The sequence below is a fragment of the Felis catus genome, chromosome F2 (assembly GCF_018350175.1).
Source record: "Felis catus isolate Fca126 chromosome F2, F.catus_Fca126_mat1.0, whole genome shotgun sequence".
Lineage (NCBI taxonomy): Eukaryota > Metazoa > Chordata > Mammalia > Carnivora > Felidae > Felis > Felis catus.
The window spans coordinates 30,180,865-30,201,419 of record NC_058385.1 but is presented as its reverse complement, the minus strand read 5'-3'; the positions used below and the strand labels follow the sequence as shown (position 1 = coordinate 30,201,419).

Here is a 20,555-nt window from a genome sequence, read left to right as displayed (position 1 = left end):
TTCTAATTCTAAATCTCCAATCCAGTCTGCCTAGCATCCACTCTCCACTCTAACCTCCACCCTCCAATCTGTTATCATCAGTAGCCAAGGTGAAATGATTCTTCAGGGCTCTCAAATCAAATGTTACCTCTAAGGCTCTGATTGGGATGATCCCTACTATCACCCCAGTCTCATTTCTCCTGCCTTTCTTTGAGCTCTGGGCTGTCACATTTAAGCCTTTTAGTTACTTTTCACTTACATCCCATAGTCTAGTCCAGTTAGTTAATACCTGTTCATTTGTCCTTTAGATCTTGGTTTAATCAGTCATCAGGGCAACCTTATCTGATACCGAAAGCCAGGTTAAAGCTGTCCTGTTCCATGCTTCTCCTTGCATTTCTCCTCCTTAGCCTTTTTTTTTTTTCTGGTGTTTTGTTTGTTTGTTTTTGTTTTTGTTTTTTTTTCAACGTTTTTTTATTTATTTTTGGGACAGAGAGAGACAGAGCATGAACAGGGGAGGGGCAGAGAGAGAGGGAGACACAGAATTGGAAACAGGCTCCAGGCTCCGAGCCATCAGCCCAGAGCCTGACGCGGGGCTCGAACTCACGGACCGCGAGATCGTGACCTGGCTGAAGTCGGACGCTTAACCGACTGCGCCACCCAGGCGCCCCTGTTTTTGGTTTTAATAACACCTAAGGGCACCTGGGTGGCTCAGGTCATGATCACCTGGTTCATGGGTTTGAGCCTCACATCGGGTTCTGTGCTGACATTGTGGAGCCTGCTTGGGATTCTCTCTCTCTCTCTCTCTCTGCCTCTCCCCTGCTCGTGCGCTCTTTCTCTATCTCTCTCTTTAAATAAATAAATGGACTTAAAAAAATATGTCTACCCGCTAGCGAGTAAGTATGAACTGGGCCTGTTTTTCCTCACCATGACACAGTATATAATAGGTATTCAGCAAGTAGCTATCTAATGATTAAATAATGAATTCTGAATAGAGAATCCGTAGAAGGAAGGGTAGCTTTTGAAATGGGCATTAAAGGATTGGTGGGAGTTATAGCCATGCTGTTAGAAGGTAGAGATATGAGTGGCTTGAGCAGTTTCTGACAAGGAAGCAGATGCATTGTGAGAACATCTAGATCTGTTAAGCCTGGAAGAGCGGAATAGGAGTAAAAATGGGGGGGGAAAAGTTTGAAAACAGTTCTTGAGACACTCTAAGCAGTTACTTGTGTGACTCAAAAAGTGGCTTCCCTTTTATACTAAAAAAAGTTCTTAGGAAGAAAAAGCGACTACAAGCAGAAACTGCTCACTGTATATGCCCTTTGCCCTTTCTTCTCTTTCCTACACTGTGAATGCCATGGTAGGGAATTGTGAGTAGTCTTTCAGGTGAAACTCTGTGTCAGCTATTCTCAATTATAAAGGTGATACAATTGGAGTTGCTTTATAAATGATGACACATTTTTCTGAGTCTGACCCCTTGAAAAGCTTCACTGTCCCACGTACCGATTTTAGAGTGTGGTCAAGCCAGTGGTGAGTTATTTTGGTATTCTTTTCAGAAGTCAGTAGAAAACTAGACAGAAGACAAAAATATGTTGGCTTTTTCTGGGAAATAAATTTCTTCATTATTTTTTTAGTCCCAGAATTTTCTGTCCCTCAGATTTTGTAATAGAAAGATCAGAGGACTTTAAAATCAGAATTGAGTTCAACTTCTGTGTCATCTGTCCATATAACCTTGGACAAATTATCATCTCTGAGCTTAAAGTTCTTCATCTTTACAATCTCATTAAAAAACCTCATTAAAAAACCTCATATGTAAAACCTCAAACTGCCTGACGTTCATTAGTACATGTACCTTCTGTGCCTTCCTTTCAAAGCTTCTCTAATTTCAGTATTCCCAGTGTTCTTTTTTCACTTTATTCTCCACTCAAGCATGCACCTATCTTTTAAAATACTTAACGTGCTTCTTTCTCCATCCCCCAAACCAATGTTGTTTTTTAATTTACTTTTTAAGTTTTATTTTTAGAGAGAGCTCGAGCAAGGGAGAGGAGTAAAGGGAAGGAGGAGGGGAGGGAGGGAGAGAGAGAGAGAGAGAGGGAGAGACAGAGAGGGAGAGAGAGAATCTTAAGCAGGCTCCATGCTCAGTGCAGAGCCTGACATGGGCCTCAATTGCATGATCCTAGTATCAAGACCTGAGCTGAAATCAGGACACTCAACTGACTGAGCCCCCCAACCAGCTGAGCCCCCCAGGTGCCCCTGATTGTTTTTTTTTTTTTTAATTTTTAATTTTTTTTTTTTTTTTTTTGAGAGAGAGACACACAGTGAGTGGGGGAAAGGTCAGAGAGAGAGGGAGACATAGAATCCAAAGCAGGCTCCAGGCTCTAGGCTCTGAGCCGTCAGCATAGACCCCGATGTGGGGCTCGAACTCACAAACCATGAGATCAGACCTGAGCCCAAGTCGGACGCCTAACCAGCTGAGCCATCCAGGTGCCCCTGTTTTTTTTTTTTTTTTAATGTGATGTTGTGGGCACTTTAGGAAACACTTTTATGGAGTATTTTTTTGTTATGTAAATGATTCTACAATGTAAGAGATTGAGGTTAAGAATATTTCTTAATGGACCTTGAGTGAATCTTGAGAAATATTGAACTCTAAGATACGGAAGAAGGCAAATCCAAAATGAAAGTATTTTGCTAACTGAGTTGTTTTTGTGAACTAACTATTCTGTAATTAAGACTTAGGGATTTTTAACTGCTTTGTCCTGACTCCTGTTAAATCTGTTCAGAAGATGGCTGATCCTTGGCAGGAATGCATGGACTTTGCAGTAACCCTAGCAAGACAGGCTGGAGAGGTATGAACGGAAATCTTGTTGGCCATTGTGTGTCGGATGTGGACAGCATGTGGTTGTTGTGTGAAATAAAACATGTATCTTGATCTGCACTTGTTTTCATTTTACTAAACATTTTAAACGGAGTCAATACTTTGATTTTATGTCACTAAACTTTTTGTGATGACAATTGTGAATCTAAAATAGGATGTATGATTTTATGACTTTCTACCTAGGTCCTAACCACTAAAGGTTTATTTTGTGTACATTGTGGTAAGACATTTTTAAGAACATCATTTAAGACTAGATTGAATGTTTTAAACCATTTCTATATTTCACCTTTTAGTTTAATTTAAAATGACATGCATTTTCTGTTTGCTTATCAAAAAAAATCTTTTCAGGTGGTTCGTGAAGCTATAAAAAATGAAATGAATGTCATGGTCAAAAGTTCTCCAGCTGATTTGGTAACAGCTACTGACCAAAAAATTGAAAAAATGCTTCTCTCTTCCATAAAGGAAAAGTATCCATCTCACAGGTATTTTTTATTTTAGTCTCACATGATAAATTAAAATGTAGTTAGAGTCCATGTACTAGACAAAAATTTTGAATCTAGACACAGAAATTGACTTCAGTTGACTGAAGCTGCAAAGCAATTTATTTGGAGGGTGGTGGGTGGCTCAGAAACCCTGAGATCAGGGCTTAGGCAGAAACCAGGAAGGAAGACAGAGCTGAGATGCCACAGAAGCCATTGCTTCACATGCCACCAGTAGACTCATTGTTGACTCTGCTATAGCTTTGACTCTGCTATGTCTTTGCCTCATTATCTTAAGATTACAAATCCTGGGAAGGAACATCTTGCTGAACTCAGGTTGTTTGCCCAAACTCAAGCTGCCAGGAAGCAGCAAATGGGATATTTGGATTTCTACATAGTAGGAGTAGTGTTTGGATGCTGGGAAGCTAAGGTCACAAATGTCTGCCATAGGCACAATTTAGAAGTTGAGTTTTATTCTCTATATTGCAAACTTTTTTACATTGTAGAGTGGTGGTAACTCTAACGATTTTGAGAGAAAAATACCAAAATCAGGGCTTTCTTACACACAGACATATTGTAGAAACATCATCATCACTTTAAAATTTTTTATTTTTGAGGAAGAGAGTGCACGAGTGAGCGTGAGCAGGGGAGGGGCAGAGAGCAAGGGAGACACAGAATCCGAAGCAGGCTCCAGGCTCTGAGCTGTCAGCACAGAGCCCGACACGGGGCTCAAACTCGTGAACTGTGAGATCATGGCCCAAGCCAAAGTTGGACGCTTAACCAAATGAGTCACCCAGACGCCCCACCACTTTAAAGTTTTAACATTGTCATTCTCTCCGTCTTGTTCATGCCATTGACTATTCCTGGTATTTTAGCCATTGAGAAGAAAAAATGTTTTAAGCTGTGGCTAAATATACTTCCTCTCAATAAAAAAGGTTTTATAGCTAAGTGAAAAAGGGATAAAAGAAAACCATAATTATAGGACAGTTAAGTATTGAGTAAAGGAAATAAAATAATCAATAAAGGGAAAAAAAAGTCAATGAACTCAGACACCATTTACAAAATTCACCTGGGATTTATTACATACCATGCTTAAGGAAGGCATGCAGACACAGTAATTTTGGTGGGTAGTTTGCTTTCTCATTGACTTATTTAATGATCTCTATGTTATCTATTGCTGCATTAATTACCCTAAAAACTTTGGGGCTCTAGACAAGCATTTATTATCTGAGTTTGCTAGAGTCGGTAATATGGGAGTAGCTTGGCTGCATGCTTCTGGTCAGGGTCTCATAAAGTTAGAGTGAAACTGTCGGTCAGGGCTGCAGGCATTTCAAGACTCACCTAGGGCCAAAGGATAAGTTCCCTAATGTGATTGTTGGTGACTTTAGTTCCTCATGGGTTGTCTACTAGCAGCTTTCCTTAGTTCCTTGCCATGTGGGCCTCTCCATAGCACACCTTATAACATGGTGGCTGCCTCCCCTGCCCTGGAGCAAGAGAGGGAAGGCGAGAGAGGGAGAAAATAAATAAGATAGAAACCACAGTACCATTTGGTGAATGAGTCTTCAGAGTTGCATATTATAACTGCTGCTTTGTTCTGTTGGTTAGTAGGGAGTCACTCAATTCAAATTCACACTCAGGGCGAGGGGTGGTTAGGTTCTCCTCTTAGAAGAGCGTAAGAGAATTTGTGGATTTATTTTTAAAACCACATTTCCTTAATAAGTCCTCATCTGCGAGAAATGTGTGTGCGTACACATGTGTGTACCTTTGTTTTTCCTGGTATTCCATCTGAGAATTTTGAATTTTATTTTTCATATGACTTTGTTCCAGGAGAAATAAAGTTTTCTCATTTTACCGGTCTGAAGGAAGAAGGAACAACAATAGAAAAGTGGTACATGGACTTTTGTTATGTATTCTAGTCGTCTCTGAATCTAAGGAAATGTAAAAGTTTGAAAATTGTTGAAAGCAGTATAAAGATTTTGAATTTTTCATTCTTGGTTTTAGTTTCATTGGTGAGGAATCTGTGGCAGCTGGGGAAAAAAGTGTCTTAACTGACAGCCCTACATGGATCATTGACCCTATTGATGGAACAACTAATTTTGTCCATAGGTATGTTTTTAAAATGTTAATACTGTAATTACTGTTTGTATACTAACTGAATGGACCTTTAGAATATTCTGTTCACAGACCTCGATGCTTTAGAGAATTGTATAATTTGTAGAGTGAAATGTATTATGCAGAATTTTCATCAGATATGGAAGAGGTGACAAAATATTCATGTCATGGACTTGCGCAGTGAAGTGCCCTGTTCACCATTCTTTTTCTCACTATTGGAGCCATATAAAATGTAAGCAAGTAACATTGCTGCTTTGAGATTAAGGAGCTAGTGGGATCAGTATGGGGGGGTGGGGGTCATATAAAATGTTGTTTATATAGAGTGGGTTCAATCCAGGAGAGAAAACTATTGAGCATGGGTTGCATGATCAACAGCCTTGGGTTTGAATCCAGATGCCTTTTTTTTAAGTTTATTTATTTTGAGAGAGTGTGTGCATGTATACGCATGAGCAGGGGGAGGGGCAGAGAGAGAGGAAGGAGAGAATCTCAAGCTGACAGCATGGAGCCCAATGCAGAGCTCCACCCCACAAACTGTGAGATCATGACCTGTGCTGAAATCAAGAGTTGGATGCTTAACCGACTAAGCCACCCAGGTGCCCCCATATGCTCTTTTATAGACTTTGTGACCTTGGGCAAGCTATTTAATCTTCCTAAGTTTCAGTTGTTGTTGTTGTTGTTGTTGTTTAATGTATAAAATGGGCATATTAATGGTACCTGCCTCATAGAACTGTTTGTTCTTGAGATTCAGTGAGTAGTACTTTGAACTTAGTGTAGTGCCTGGCACAAAGTAAGTCTGCAACTCTGTATAGTAGCACTGAAAGAGAGCCCGAGGGTATTGCCAGTGACCGTTAAAATGGGTAGTCTAGTTTGGTGGACTTACATATATGTTATATTTGAAGTTGCCATGTAGGTATACATATGTTTACTAATTCAGAATTGTTAAAGTCTGTAAAGCTAAGATTTCAAATCTGTATGTGGAGTGTTAACATGGAAAGATGTTGTGATACAACCTATAGAAGACTATAATACAGAGGGTATATGCTACGATCCCATTTTTGTTACAGTGAAAACTCAAATATTTCTTAAGCTTTTTATTTTCAATAGTTGAACACATTTTTTCATATTTTCTTCGTCTTGATTCTGGAGTAGAAATTACAACCTATGTGTTCAAAACCCTCATGCAGCCACAGCAATAACTGTGGTTAACAGTTTACTTTTCAGAAGTGAAGCTCCAGATTTGGTGTTAAAGACAAGAAATAGTTTATTCTGTACAATTTAATACCTATGTTTATAGGTCCTCTGTGGGAGAAATGACCAAAAAAGACTTTTTTTAAACCGTGGTCAATTAAAATTTTTTTGAATTTGTTTTTATTTTTGGAAAAATTATTTTATATAGTTACTATATTCATGACATATGACATTCCAGAGATCTAAAATGGCAGGCAGTGCAAGGTGTCCTTCCCACTTCTGACCCCGGTTTCTCAGGACCAGTTTCTGGAGGTGGCCACTGTTGCCACATTCTTGGGAATTCTTTCAGAGATGTTTCATGCCTATAGAAGCATCCTGTATGTATTTATATGTATGTATGTATACACCTCTCCCCTCACTATTTACACAAAGATTACATACTACTCACACTGTTCTGGGGGAGGAGGGATGAGACTATATGAAAAAGTATGTAGTCAATTATGTTGTGAAAGAACATGTTTTTTGAAAGTAATACTTATCTTGATAAATATGTATATGTGTATGTGTTTTTTTTAAGGTTTCCTTTTGTAGCTGTTTCAATTGGCTTTACTGTAAATAAAAAGGTATGCTGTTTAAATGTATGATTGGTAAAATGCCTTGCTCTCATTTTCTGAGAAAGAGTAAATGTGTCTTTGTAATAAATTTAGGTTTGTCTCTACATTCAATTTACATAGCTGCATTATTTCAAAATATACTACAGAACTCTTAAAGTTGGCATGATACCTTTTCCAGTAAGAATAAAAATTTAATGTCTTCTGAGAAGCAAGAATTGAAAAAAACCTCGCAAGTAACTGAAATACAATTCAGTGTTTAATCACCATGATCTATTGTGATAGAGTCAGATGTGAGAGGTGTTGTGATCTAAATGCTTAACAGAAGTGGTAGGATTGGAGCTAGGAATGCCTTACTAGGCGTCAGTGAAGGGAGACTTGGAAAGACCAGAAAGCGGCAGTGGCCAGAGCATGGTTGGAAAATGCCGAGTGTGTTCAGGAACTCAATTACTTGCTACATCTAAAACCCAGTAGAATATAATCTCTAGCTATTACGTTTCCTTGTTTGGCTATTTGATCAAACAGTGATGTGTACTAACATCTTCTTCAAGGAGCTTGTGATAATAAATTTGACCAGCATGTATACAAGAGAGTCAAGAAATCTGTGAAAATAAAAACGCATCTTAGGCACAAGGTGTGTTAATTAGTGAGAACATCCAAAAGAAGCTAAAGGAGCCTTGAGCATATAATCGGCCCTGGGCTGTGTGCTGTCCCTGCCACTGAACTAGCTCACACTTCGTGCAAAAGTTAGATGTGTAAACAGATAAATATGTGCTGGGACTATGAAAACAGGCTGTGAGAACATGAAGAAGGTATATCCAGTTATGCCTAGAGTGGTTTGGGGAGGCCTTTGTAACAGAAGGGGTCTTAGAAGTCAGTCATGTGAGTTTGGTCTTAGCAACTTAGGAGTTTGCCAGATAAGAAAAGGAGGAAAGCATTTGAATCGGAACAGCTTGGAGAAGAGCATGATGTGTGTGGGGAACAAGATGCTCATCGTGAATGAAACTCTGAAAGTGGCAGGGGCAGAATCGATGAGGTGAGTTAGTTGTGATTTTGTTGTGAGGCACTGTGGCCTGTCTGTGCCAGAACATTTGGGTTTTGTTTTAAGGCAGTAGGAAACCAATAGAGGTTTTAAAGTACAGAGTGACAGATAATTCCAGCAATGTAGAGATCATACCAGAGGGGTGCAAAGGGTGATTCTGAACTAAGATGGGGCAGTGAGGATGGCTGAGGAAATGCCAAAATCAAGAAGTACTTTCAAGATAAAATTTGCAGAGGGAGACACACGGGGAAGGAATGAGGTGTGATCAGGTAATGAGTGATTTTTGACCTCGGGCTGAGGCTGCTGCAAGACTGACTCAAACCTGGCTTCCTACCTCTGATAATGGGGTTATAAGTGGCATAGGCCAAAGTTAAAAGTGGTAGTTGAATTTATAGACTGGAAAGAACGAACTTACAAGAATATAGAGAGCTAAAAGGGAAATGGAAGAAATGGAAGAATGAGCAAATCCTGAGCCGCATCACTTTTAAGGGTTGGACACAGAACAAGGTCCTTAAAAAAACTGACCCCAAGATAGATTAGTGAGTGAAGTAGGACTAAGTACTGCCAGAAACCTGGAGGTGCTGGATTAAGTAATGAAGAAGCGTGGCTAATTGTCAGCAGGTTGCAGTTCTTCAGGGAAGGCATTTGGTCAATAGGAGTTCATGGGTAATTTCTTTGCAAGAAGTTTGAGGAGAGTGCATGATTAGGGCAGAAGCCAGATTGTAATTTTTCTTACTAGAAGAACAGGAGACGCAAAGTATAGACTGCCCTTTAGCGGTGAAGAGAAAAGGAGAAGATAACATTTTGAAAGTTGTGCAAGGGAGGTAGAAATTGAGTGTGAAAGTACACCAGCATGGAAATCTGAGAGAAGAAGAATCAGTTGATGAAAGAGTTTTTCAGAGAAGCTTGAGAGAGGGTAGGAATCGTAATACGGAAGGAAGTACTCACCTTAGAAAGTAGGAAATACTTGTCTTTATCTGAGGCAGGAGGGCAGGAGGTCAAGGCAGGTGCTCTTAAATTGAGAAATAGATGGGACAAGAGTCAAGGATTCAAGTCTGATGACCTCTTTCCTCTGTTTAAGCTGGAAATTAGCATTAAGTATCCCACAGTAGTTATTTGAACACATTCTTAGCATACCTGATTTTTTTTTTTTTTTTATTGTCACTACCTTAGAAAAAGTACTCATTTGATGATGAAAACCACTCAGGTTTGGTAAAGGAAACTTTTTTCCTTCTGCAGATGGAATTTGGAGTTGTATACAGTTGCCTGGAGGATAAGATGTATACCGGCAGGAAAGGAAAGGGAGCCTTTTGTAATGGTCAAAAACTACAGGTTTCACAACAAGAAGGTAGGTTTATCCTCTGATTTTTGATGTGATTGATACTACATACATGTGTTTTGAATTTTTTGAGTTAACATGTAGAGTTCACTCAGTTGTTAACAGATTCATAAATTGTGTATACTTTCCTATTACTTCTTAATTTCCACTGCAGTTTTGAATGTGGTAGTAGGAGCAAGGATCTCAAGTATAGTCCAGAAACACCTCTCCAGCCCCAGCAGCTTGCTAAGTGCTGGGATAGGAAGATAAATAAGAAAGGCTCCCCGCCGCCATGGAGTTCACGGCTCATTGTTTCAGCCACTGCATCTCAAATTCTTGGTCAAATTCCTCTGATCTGATGCCACTGGGGCCAGTTGTCAGACCATAAATGTGGGAGAATGAAAGTCTGTTACAGTTGGGAATCATTAAAAATGACATGACACATACACATTTTTTATGACCTTGATGATTGGCGTTTTGTCTTTCATGTGACGGCTCATTGAGGCGGGAGTGTCCCCTTTTTTCCATAAACCGTGTCCAGCACTTCCCAGCGTGCACCTGTGGTTCTTTCAGGTGCAGCAAGAACTTAGACGCTTCAGAATCCCCCTCCACCTGCGTAATCTTTCTTCTCAGACACTTAATTTGAGAGCAGATTTTTAGTTCATTTCGTTCACTTTTAGTTCAGTTTAGTTTATTGAACTCGAAGACCCCAAAGATTGGAAGATGCGTCCTGAATTTTCAAGATGTTAACGTGAAAAAAGTACATCTTAGAATCAAAGTAATATAGTTTTTAATTAGCTTATGTGGTATTAGAGGAAACAACGGTAAACACATTCGGAACAAGCTGGTAAGTGTCCGTCTCCACTGGTGGGAGGAGATGACAAGTAGGGTACACGAGGGAGCCTGTTAGCCAAGAGGGTTGCGTGTGTCATGAGCTTCAGTCATGTTGTTTCAAAGAGGGCACAGATAGCATTGGATAAGCTGTCAAGTTAGTAAATGGAGGTCAGTCACCACTTAACTTTCGTTTTATTTCAAATCTATATTTAAATTTCCCCAAGTTTTACTTTTTAAATATTTAGGGTATTTGCTTGTTTCCCACAAAAGATACCATGCATGCAAGCAAATTGGTTATATTCTACACTTTTGGGGGATGATCTAAGAAGCAGATTCTTTTGATGATTATAAAACAACCACTTTGAGGATAATAAATTTATCAGAATTTTAAATACTTCAAGGCTTAGAAATTTGATACAACCAGGAAGAGGGATAAAAATGTCCTATTTTGTTCTAAATTATAAGTATCACATTTTTTATCAGAATTCTTATTAAACTCTAGTGATTATTTAAAACATTCTCTTTCAGATATTACCAAATCACTCTTGGTGACAGAGTTTGGCTCTTCTAGAACACCAGAGACTGTAAGAATTATTCTTTCTAATCTGGAAAGGCTTTTGTGTGTTCCCATTCATGGGTAAGCTCTTTTCATTTATTTCCTGAAGTTCCAGAGAATTTAACATCTTAAAGAATGAATTTTCCTTAAACTTTTTTTTTTTTTTAACATTTATTCATTTTAGGGAGAGAGAGAAAGCGTGCGTGCGTGTGAGCAAGTGGGGGTGGGGCAGAGAGAGGGATACACAGAATCCGAAGCAGGCTCCAGGCTCTGAGCTGTCAGCACAGAGCCCGACTTGGGGCTCAAACTCATGAACTGTGAGATCATGACCTGAGCCAAAGTCAGGCGCTTAACCTACTGAGCCACCCAGGCACTTCGAATTTTCTTTTAGAAGTTAAATTTTTTTATTAATAGGCTTGGGGTCAGTACCATAATTCTAATTTTGTAATGTAACTAAAAAACCTTTTTATTTGAGAACAATTTCATATGTGACAAAATTTGCTGAAATAATTAAAAAAAAATCCCTTTACTCAGATTCACCTGTTGTTAACATTTTACCCTATTTGCTTTATTTTTTCATTCCCTCTGTGTGTGTGTGTGTGTGTGTGTGTGTGTGTGTGCGCGCGCACACACACATGCATACATGCAGTTTTTTCCCCCAAACTAATTTAGGGTCAATTACTTACATCATGACTTTTTACCCCTAAATACTTCAGTTTATTTCTTGAGATTGATGAGAGATATTTTCTTCTATGATCACAGTACAATTACTGACTTTATAAATTTATTTTTTATCTGATGTACCATCTGTATTTAATTTTGTCACTTGATATAATGTCCTTTGTAGCCTTTTTTTTTTTTTTTTTTTTTTTTAACGAATGTAAGATTCAGTCTGGGGTCAGGCATTACATTTAGTTATTATGTCTGGTTAGCTACCTTTAATCTGGAGTGTTTCCGCAACCTAAGAAATTACCCACTTCCTCTCAGTTTTCAAATTATTTGCATGAATGGATACAAGGTAGACTCTTATAATTTATTTTTGGTTTCTCTGTATCGATGGTTGTCTTCCCTTGACACTTGTTATTTTTTATATTTGTGCTTTGTTTTTGTAAATCTTGATTAAAGTACTTACGTGGCTTGTCTTTTTTTTTTTTTATGTTTATTTTTGGGAGAGAGAGAGAGAGAGAGAGAGAGAGCAATCGCAAGTGCGTAAGCGAGGGAGGGGCAGAGAGAGAGGGAGGCACAGAATCCGAAGTAAGCTCCAGGCTCTGAGCTGTCAGCATAGAGCCTGATGTGGGGCTCGAACCCACGAACAGCCGAGATCATGACCTGAGCCAAAGTCAGGCGCTTAACCGATTGAGCCACCCAGGCGCCCCTCTTTTTGTTTTTTTTTTTTTTTTGTTTTATCAAAGAACCAGGATTATGATTTATTAATCTGATCTATAGTTTTTCTCCTCTCTGCCTTATTATTTTCATCCTTGTGCCTTTCTTGGTTCCTTTTTTTTTTTTTAATTTTTTTTCAACATTTATTTATTTTTGGGACAGAGAGAGACAGAGCATGAACGGGGGAGGGGCAGAGAGAGAGGGAGACACAGAATCGGAAACAGGCTCCAGGCTCTGAGCCATCAGCCCAGAGCCTGACGCGGGGCTCGAACTCACGGACCGCGAGATCGTGACCTGGCTGAAGTCGGACGCTTAACCGACTGCGCCACCCAGGCGCCCTCTTGGTTCCTTTTTAAGTAGAGCATTTGCTTTTATTCTTTCACTTTTATTAATATAAATATCTAGGCTATGAATTTCTGTCTTACCTCTGTGTTAAATGGTTCCATAGATTCTGATACGTAGGGTTTTCATTCTAATTATTTTCATAAAATCAGTAATTTGTTTGTATTTACTCTTTCACTTAAGAGTTCTCTTCTTAAATTTCTACAAAGAAAGTTTCTTTAAATTTCATTTTTTAATTTTAGTAGTTTTGTTACATTGTAACAAATCTGCTATGGAACTTACTAATGTTTTCTTTGTGCATTCTATAATTAATGTTTGTTACAGTTCCATATGCACTGAGTTAAAGTATATGCTCCATTATCAGGGTATAATGTTTGATATATAGCCTAAGGATTGACCTTATTACATTTATTTTTCTACTTCACCTGTCTCATACTGAGTGATATGCTAAATTCTTCTGTTATTAGTGTGTTTCTCAGTATTTCTCCTTGGAAATCATAAAGTTTTTTTTTTTAATGTTTATTTATTTTGAGAGAACATAAGCAGAGGAGGGTGAGAGAGAGGGAGGGAGGGAGGGAGAGAATAGAGAGAATAGAGGGAGGGAGAGAAGCAGGCTCCACACTCGGGGAGTCCGATGCAGGGCTCTGTCTCACGACCATGAGATGACCTGAGCTGAAATCAGGAGTTGGACATGTAACCCACTGAGCCACCCAGGCACTCCTACAACTCTTAGAGCTTTTATCTTATATAAGGTGGAAGCTGTATTATTTGATGCCTATACATAACTGTTACACCTTCTTGTATCATTTTAACTTTACTTACAGTATCTTTTGTTTTGTTTCATCCTTTTGGACTTAGTCTACTTTGACATCAAAAATGAAAACTCTGCCATTATTGCCATTTGCTTGGTACATGTTGGTCCACTTTTATTTGTAGCCCTTTTGAATCATTGTTTCAAGTGTGTCTCTTGAATACAGCCTGGAATGGAGTTTTGTTTTATAATGAATTTAATTTTTTTTCTTTTAACAAAACGGGCCTGTTCAAATGTTAATATGACAGTTTAGTCTCAATTCTACCCTTTAGTCTTAGTTCTTCGTTGGACTTAACAAAAGGACTGCTACAGGCATCTTAGAAAGTTTTCCCGGTCACGTTAAGATTGTATGAAGCTCATCCTTTATGGGTTCCTTGGGAAGGGCACATGTGCATAAAGTTCCATGAGTTCTGGCACGTTCCAAACTCTTCTTCTGTGGCTTTGAAACTTGAACAGCTTGGCTGGATGTAATATCCTTAAGAAACAAAGTATGGACTAAATTTCTTGAAAATGCTATTTTACTGTTGCCTTGCTTTGTATGTTGCTTTTGAGAAATCTGATGCCATTCTAATTTTTTTGGCTTTTTAATTCATGTTTTACTTGGAGGCTCTTTTTGTTTTGTTTTGCTTTTTTGTTTTTTAATCTTTCTAATTGTACAGTGATCTTGGAATTGCTCATTCTGGCAGTTTTCTCCTTTAACATGTACACTCATGTCTTTTTTTATTCAGGAAAATCTTTGAATTATAGTTTTAAAAATTTTTTATATTTATTTATTATTGAGAGAAAGAGAGACACAGAGCGTGAGCAGGGGAGGGTTAGAGAGAGGGGGGAGACACAGAATCCGAAGTAGGCCCCAGGCCCTGAGCTGTCAGCACAGAGCCTGTCGCGGGGCTCGAACTCACAAACTGTGAGATCATGCCCTGAGCCGAAGTCGGTCGCCCAACCGACTGAGCCACCCAGGCACCCCTGAATTACAGTTTTAAATACTAATTCAGTTCTCATTTTCATTTTCTGTTCTGTTTTCATTTCTTCAGGACACTAGTAGTAATGTTCAACCTGCTTTGTGTCATCTTTTTCAACCACTTTCTTTCTGACCCTTTTTACTTCTTTCCTTTATTGCTTTTCCTCATTGCCCTTCATTAGGTTTTTATTGGCACCTGTTCTCCTAAGGGTACCTTGTAATCTACTTTTCATTCATGATACAATTTTGTCTCCCCCCTCCCCCATCTTCTTTTCTGAGGTTTATGCATCTTTTATTTCTTCCTTTTCCCACCCCATTTCTACAGCAGTTTTTTTGAATTTCTGATTTAACTCCCTCCCCCCACCCCCGTATTTACAAACATTTGTTTCAGGGTATTTAATTCAGGTTGGATTGATTTCATTTTCAGTTTTTTTTCAGTCTCATTGTGGACTTTTTGGGGGAGACTTTATCAGGCAAAAAAAAAAACCCAAAAACAAAACACTTTCATTAGCAAATGTCTGATATTTTATAGTAGTTCTGTATGGATGTGGTCTCCTTTTTTTCTATTTCTGTTCATTTTGTGATCAGTGTTCCTGATTTCAGAACTTTTTATTCCCAGTTCTGCCCTTCTGTGCAGTTTCTTTTATGATAATCTATTAAGTTGTGGTGGGGGTTGGGGGTTGGCCTATGTTTCACTTTTATTTCTGTAGGATCCTTAATTTTTCACTAATTCTTTTCCTTCACTTCCTAGTCTAAAAGGGGTGGCACTTTTCTTAAAATTTTTCTTGAGCTATAATTGACATATAACATTCTTTTCTTTTCTTTTTTTCTTTTTTTTTTTTTTTGAGAGAGAGAGAGAGAGAGAGAGACAGAGCACGAGTGGGGGAGGGGCGGAGAGAGAGGGAGACACAGAATCAGAAGCAGGCCCCAGGCTCTGAGCTGTCAGCACAGAGCCGGACGGAGGGCTGCAACCCATGAACCAGGACATGATGACCTGAGCCGAGGAAGTCAGATGCTAAACTGACTGAACCACTCAGGCACCCCAGACATATAACATTATTTTAATTTCAGGTATACGGTATAATGATTTCATATTTGGATATATTGTGAAATGATCACCACCACAATAAGTCTAGTGAATATCTATCATCACATAATAGAGTTTTTTTTCTTCTTGTAGTGAGAATTTTAAGATCTACTTTCTTAGCAACTTTGAAATATGGGATACAGAATTATTTTTTTACATTTAATAACTTGTTTTATTATTTTATTTTTTTAAATTTACATCCAAATTAGTTAGCATATAGTGCAACAATGATCTCAGGAGTAGATTCCTTAATGCACCTTACCCAGTTAGCCCATCCCCCCTCCCACAACCCCTCCAGCAACCCTCAGTTTGTTCTCTGCATTTAAGAGTCTCTCATGTTTTGTTCCCCTCCCTGTTTTTTTATTATTTTTGTTTCCCTTCCCTTATGTTCATCTGTTTTGTCTCTTCAAGTCCTCATATGAGTGAAGTCATATGATTTTTGTCTTTCTCTGACTAATTTTGCTTATTATGATACCCTCCAGCTCCATCCATGTAGTTGCAAATGGTAAGATTTCATTCTTTTTGATTGCCAAGTGACATTCCATTGTATATGTATACACCACTTCTTTATCCATTCATCCATCGATGGACATTTGGGCTCTTTCCATACTTTGGCTATTGTTGATAGTGCTGCTATAAACATGGGGGTGCATGTGTCTCTTCAAAACAGCACACCTGTATCCCTTGGATAAATGCCTAGTAGTGCAATTAATTGCTGGGTCATAGGGTAGTTCTACTTTTAATTTTTTAAGGAACCTCCATACTGTTTTCCAGAGTGGCTGCACCAGCTTGCATTCCCATCAGCAATGCAAAAGAGATCCTCTTTCTCTGCATCCTCACCAACATCTGTTGTTGCCTGAGTTGTTAATGTGAGCCATTCTGACAGGTGTAAGGTGGTATCTCATTGTGGTTTTGATTTGTATTTCCTTGTTGATGAGTGATGTTGAGCATTTTTTTCATGCATCGGCTGGCCATCTGGATGTCTTCTTTGGAGAAGTGTCTATTCATGTCCCCTGAACATTTCTTCACTGGATTATTTGTTTTTTGGGTGTTGAGGTAGTAAGTTCTGTATAGATTTTGGATACTAACCCTTTATCTGATATGCCATTTGCAAATATCTTCTCCCATTCTGTTGGTTGCCCTTTAGTTTTGCTGTTTGTTTCCTTCGCTGTGCAGAAGCTTTTTATCTTGATGAGGTCCCAGTAGTTCATTTTTGCTTTTGTTTCCCTTGCCTCCGGAGATGTGTTAAGTAAGAAGTTGCTGTAGCCAAGATCAAAGAAGTTTTTGCCTGCTTTCCTTGAGGATTTTGATGGCTTCCTGTCTTACATTGAGGTCTTTCATCCATTTTGAGTTTATTTTTGTGTATGGTGTAAGAAAGTGGTCCAGGTTTAGTCTTCTGCATGTCGCTGTCCAGTTTGCCAGCACCACTTGCTGAAGAGACTGTCTTTATTCCATTGGATATTCTTTCCTGCTTTGTCAAAGATTAGTTGGCCACATGTTTGTGGGTCCATTTCTGGGTTCTCTATTCTGTTCCGTTGATCTGAGTGTCTGTTCTTGTGCCAGTACCACACTGTCTTGATGATTACAGCTTTGCAGTATAGCTTGAAGTCTGGGATTGTGATGCCTCCTGCTTTGGTTTTCTTTTTCAAGACTACTTTGGCTATTCGAGGTCTTTTCTGGTTCCATACAAATTTTAGGGATTATTTGTTCTAGATCTGTGAAGAATGCTGGTGTTATTTTGATAGGGATTGCTTTGAATATGTAGATTGCTTTGGGTAGTGTTGACATGTTAATATTTGTTCTTCCTATCCAGAAGCATGGAATCTTTTTCCATTTTTTGTGTCTTCTTCAATTTCTTTCATAAGCTTTCTATAGTTTGCAGTGTATAGATTTTTCACTTCTTTGGTTAGATTTATTCCTAGGCATTTTATGGTTTTTGGTGCAACAGTAAATGGGATCAATTCCTTGATTTCTCTTTCTGTCGCTTCATTGTTGGTGTATAGGATTGCAACCATTTTCTGTGCGTTGATTTTATATCCTGCAACTTTGCTGAATTCATGAATCAGTTCTAGCAGTTTTTTTTTGTGGAATCTTTTGGATTTTCCATATAGAGTATCATGTTGTCTGTGAAGAGTGAAAGTTTGAGCTCCTCCTGGCTGATTTGGATGCTTTTTATTTCTTTGTGTTGTCTGATTGCAGAGGCTAAGACTTGTAATACTATGTTGAATAACAGTGGAGAGAGTGGACATCCCTGTCTTGTTCCTGACCTTAGGGGGAAAGCTCTCAGTTTTTCCCCATTGAGGATGATATTAGCATTGGGTCGTTCATATATATGGCTTTTATGATCTTGAGGTATGCTCCTTCTATCCCTACCTTTTGAGGGTTTTTATCAAGAAAGGATGCTGTATTTTGTCAAATGCTTTCTCTGCATCTATTGAGAGGATTGTATGGTTCTTGTCTTTTCTTTTATTGATGTGATGGATCACATTGATTGTTTTTGCGGATATTGAACCAGCTCTGCATCCCAGGTATAAATCCCGCTGGGTCGTGGTGAATAATGTTGTTTTTTTTTTTTTTAATTTTTTTTTAAACGCTTACTTATTTTTGAGACAGAGACAGACAGAGCATGAACGGGGGAGGGGCAGAGAGAGAGGGAGACACAGAACCGGAAGCAGGCTCCAGGCTCTGAGCCATCAGCCCAGAGCCCGACGTGGGGCTCGAACTCACTGACCGCAAGATCGTGACCTGAGCTGAAGTCGGACTCTCAACCGACTGAGCCACCCAGGCGCCCTGGTGAATAATGTTTTTAATGTATTGTTGGATCCAGTTGGCTAATAATATCTTGTTGAGGGTTTTTGCATCCATGTTCGTCAGGGAAATTGGTCTGTAGTTCTCCTTTTTAGTGGGGTTTCTGGTTTTGGAATCAAGGTAATGCTGGCTTCATAGAAAGAGTTTGGAAGTTTTCCTTCCATTTCTATTTTTTTGGAACACCTTCAAGAGAATAGGTGTTAACTCTTCCTTAAATGTTTGGTAGAATTTCCCTGAAAGCCATCTGGCCCTGGACTCTTGTGTTTTGGCAGATTTTTGATTGCTAATTTGATTTCCTTACTGGTTATGTGTCTGTTCAAATTTTCTATTTCTTCCTGTTTCAGTTTTGGTAGTGTACTTATGTTTCTAGGAATTTGTCCATTTCTTCCAGTTGCCCATTTTATTGGCATATAATTGCTCATAATATTCTCTTATTATTTTTATTTCTGCTGTGTTGGCTGTGCTCTCTCCTCTTTCATTCTTGATTTTATTTATTTGGGTCCTTTCCTTTTTCTTCTTGATCAAACTGGCTAGTGGTTTATCAGTTTTGTTAATTCTTTCAGAGAACCAGCTTTTGGTTTCATTGATCTGGGTTTTTTTTTTTTGTTTTTTTTGTTTTTTTTGGTTTTGATAGCATTAATTTCTGCTCTAATCTTTATTATTTCTTGTCTTCTGCTGTTTGGGGTTTTATTTGCTGTTCTTTTTCCAGCTCCTTAAGGCATAAGGTTACGTTGTATATCTGTGATCTTTCTTCCTTCTTTAGGGAGGCCTAGATTGCTATATACTTTCTCTTATGATCCCCTTTGCTGTGTCCCAGAGGTTTTGGGTTGTGGTGTTTATCATTTTCATTGGCTTCCATATACTTTTTAATTTCCTCTTTAACTTCTTGGTTGGCCCATTCATTCTTTAGTAGGATGTTCTTGAGTCTCCCAAGTATTTGTTATCTTTCCAAATTTTTTCTTGTGGTTTTGAGTTTCATAGCATTGTGGTCCGAAAATATGCACGGTATGATCTCAATCTTTTTGTACTTACTTAGGGCTGATTTGTGTCCCTATATGTGGTCTATTTTGGAGAACGTTCCATGTGCACTGGAGAAGACTGTATATTCTGCTGCTTTATGATGAACTGTTCTGAATATATCTGTTAAGTCCATCTGGTCCAGTGTGTCATTCAAAGCCATTGTTTCCTTGTTGATTTTTTGATTAGATGATCTGTCCATTGTTGTGAGTGGGGTGTTGAAGTCTGCTACTATTATGGTATTACTATCGATGAGTCTCTTTATGTTTGTGATTGATTTATAGATTTGGGTGCTTCCACATGTGGCACATAAATGTTTACAATTGTTAGGTCTTCTTGGTGGATAGACCCCTTGATTATGATATAATGCCCTTCTGCATCTCTTGATACAGTCTTTAAAGTCTAGATTGTCTAATATAAGTATGGCTACTCCAACTTTCTTGTGTTGAGAATTAGCGTGATAGCTGGTTCTCCATCCCCTTATTTTCAATCTGAAGGTGTCTTTAGGTCTAAAGTGAGTCTCTTATAAACAGCATATAGATGGATCTTGTTTTCTTATCCATTCTGTTACCCTATGTCTTTTGATTGGAGCATTGAGTCCATTGACGTTTAGAGTGAGTACTGAAAGATACGAATTTATTGCCATTATGATGCTTGTAGAGTTGGAGTTTCTGGTGGTGGTCTCTGGTCCTTTATAATCTTTGTTGCTTTTGGTATTTATTTATATATATATTTTTTTCATCTTTTCTCCCTTCAGAGAGTCCCCCTTAAAATTTCTTGCAGGGCTGGTTTAGTGGTAACAAACTCCTTTAATTTTTGTTTGGGAAACTTTTTATCTCTACTTTTATTTTGAATGACAGTCTTGCTGGATAAAGAATTCTTGGCTGCATATTTTTCTGTTTCAGCACGTTGAATATGGGATACAGATTTATTAACTATAGTTACCATGTAATATATTATATCCCCATGAATTATTTTATAACTGGAAATTTATACCTTTGGACCCCCTTTATGCATCTTGTTCACCCTCAACCCCTGGCACCCACCAATCTGTTTTCTATATCTAAGCTTGGTTGTTGTTTTGTTTTGTTTTGTTTTGTTTTAATGTTTATTTTAGAAGGAGAGAGAGCACGCGCACGCAAGCACAGGGGAGGGGCA

General features: G+C 38.5%; 1 protein-coding gene across 6 annotated transcripts in view; it reads left to right on the top strand.

Moving 5' to 3' along the window:
- Window positions 1–20,555, top strand: part of IMPA1 (inositol monophosphatase 1) — a 36,396-nt gene that overhangs the window by 2,406 nt on the left and 13,435 nt on the right. For 3 of the 6 annotated variants that reach the window (XM_045049663.1, XM_003999926.6, XM_045049666.1), the window contains 6 exons: window positions 2,754–2,819; window positions 3,197–3,330; window positions 5,329–5,433; window positions 7,205–7,250; window positions 9,520–9,628; window positions 10,961–11,069. In XM_045049663.1, the coding sequence (XP_044905598.1) occupies window positions 2,757–2,819; window positions 3,197–3,330; window positions 5,329–5,433; window positions 7,205–7,250; window positions 9,520–9,628; window positions 10,961–11,069 (566 nt within the window). In that variant the 5' untranslated portion in view covers window positions 2,754–2,756. Of the gene's footprint in view, window positions 1–2,703; window positions 2,820–3,196; window positions 3,331–5,328; window positions 5,434–7,204; window positions 7,251–9,519; window positions 9,629–10,960; window positions 11,070–20,555 lie in introns of all 6 variants that reach the window. The other 3 variants (XM_045049665.1, XM_006943288.5, XM_045049664.1) reach the window with 2 other exon arrangements.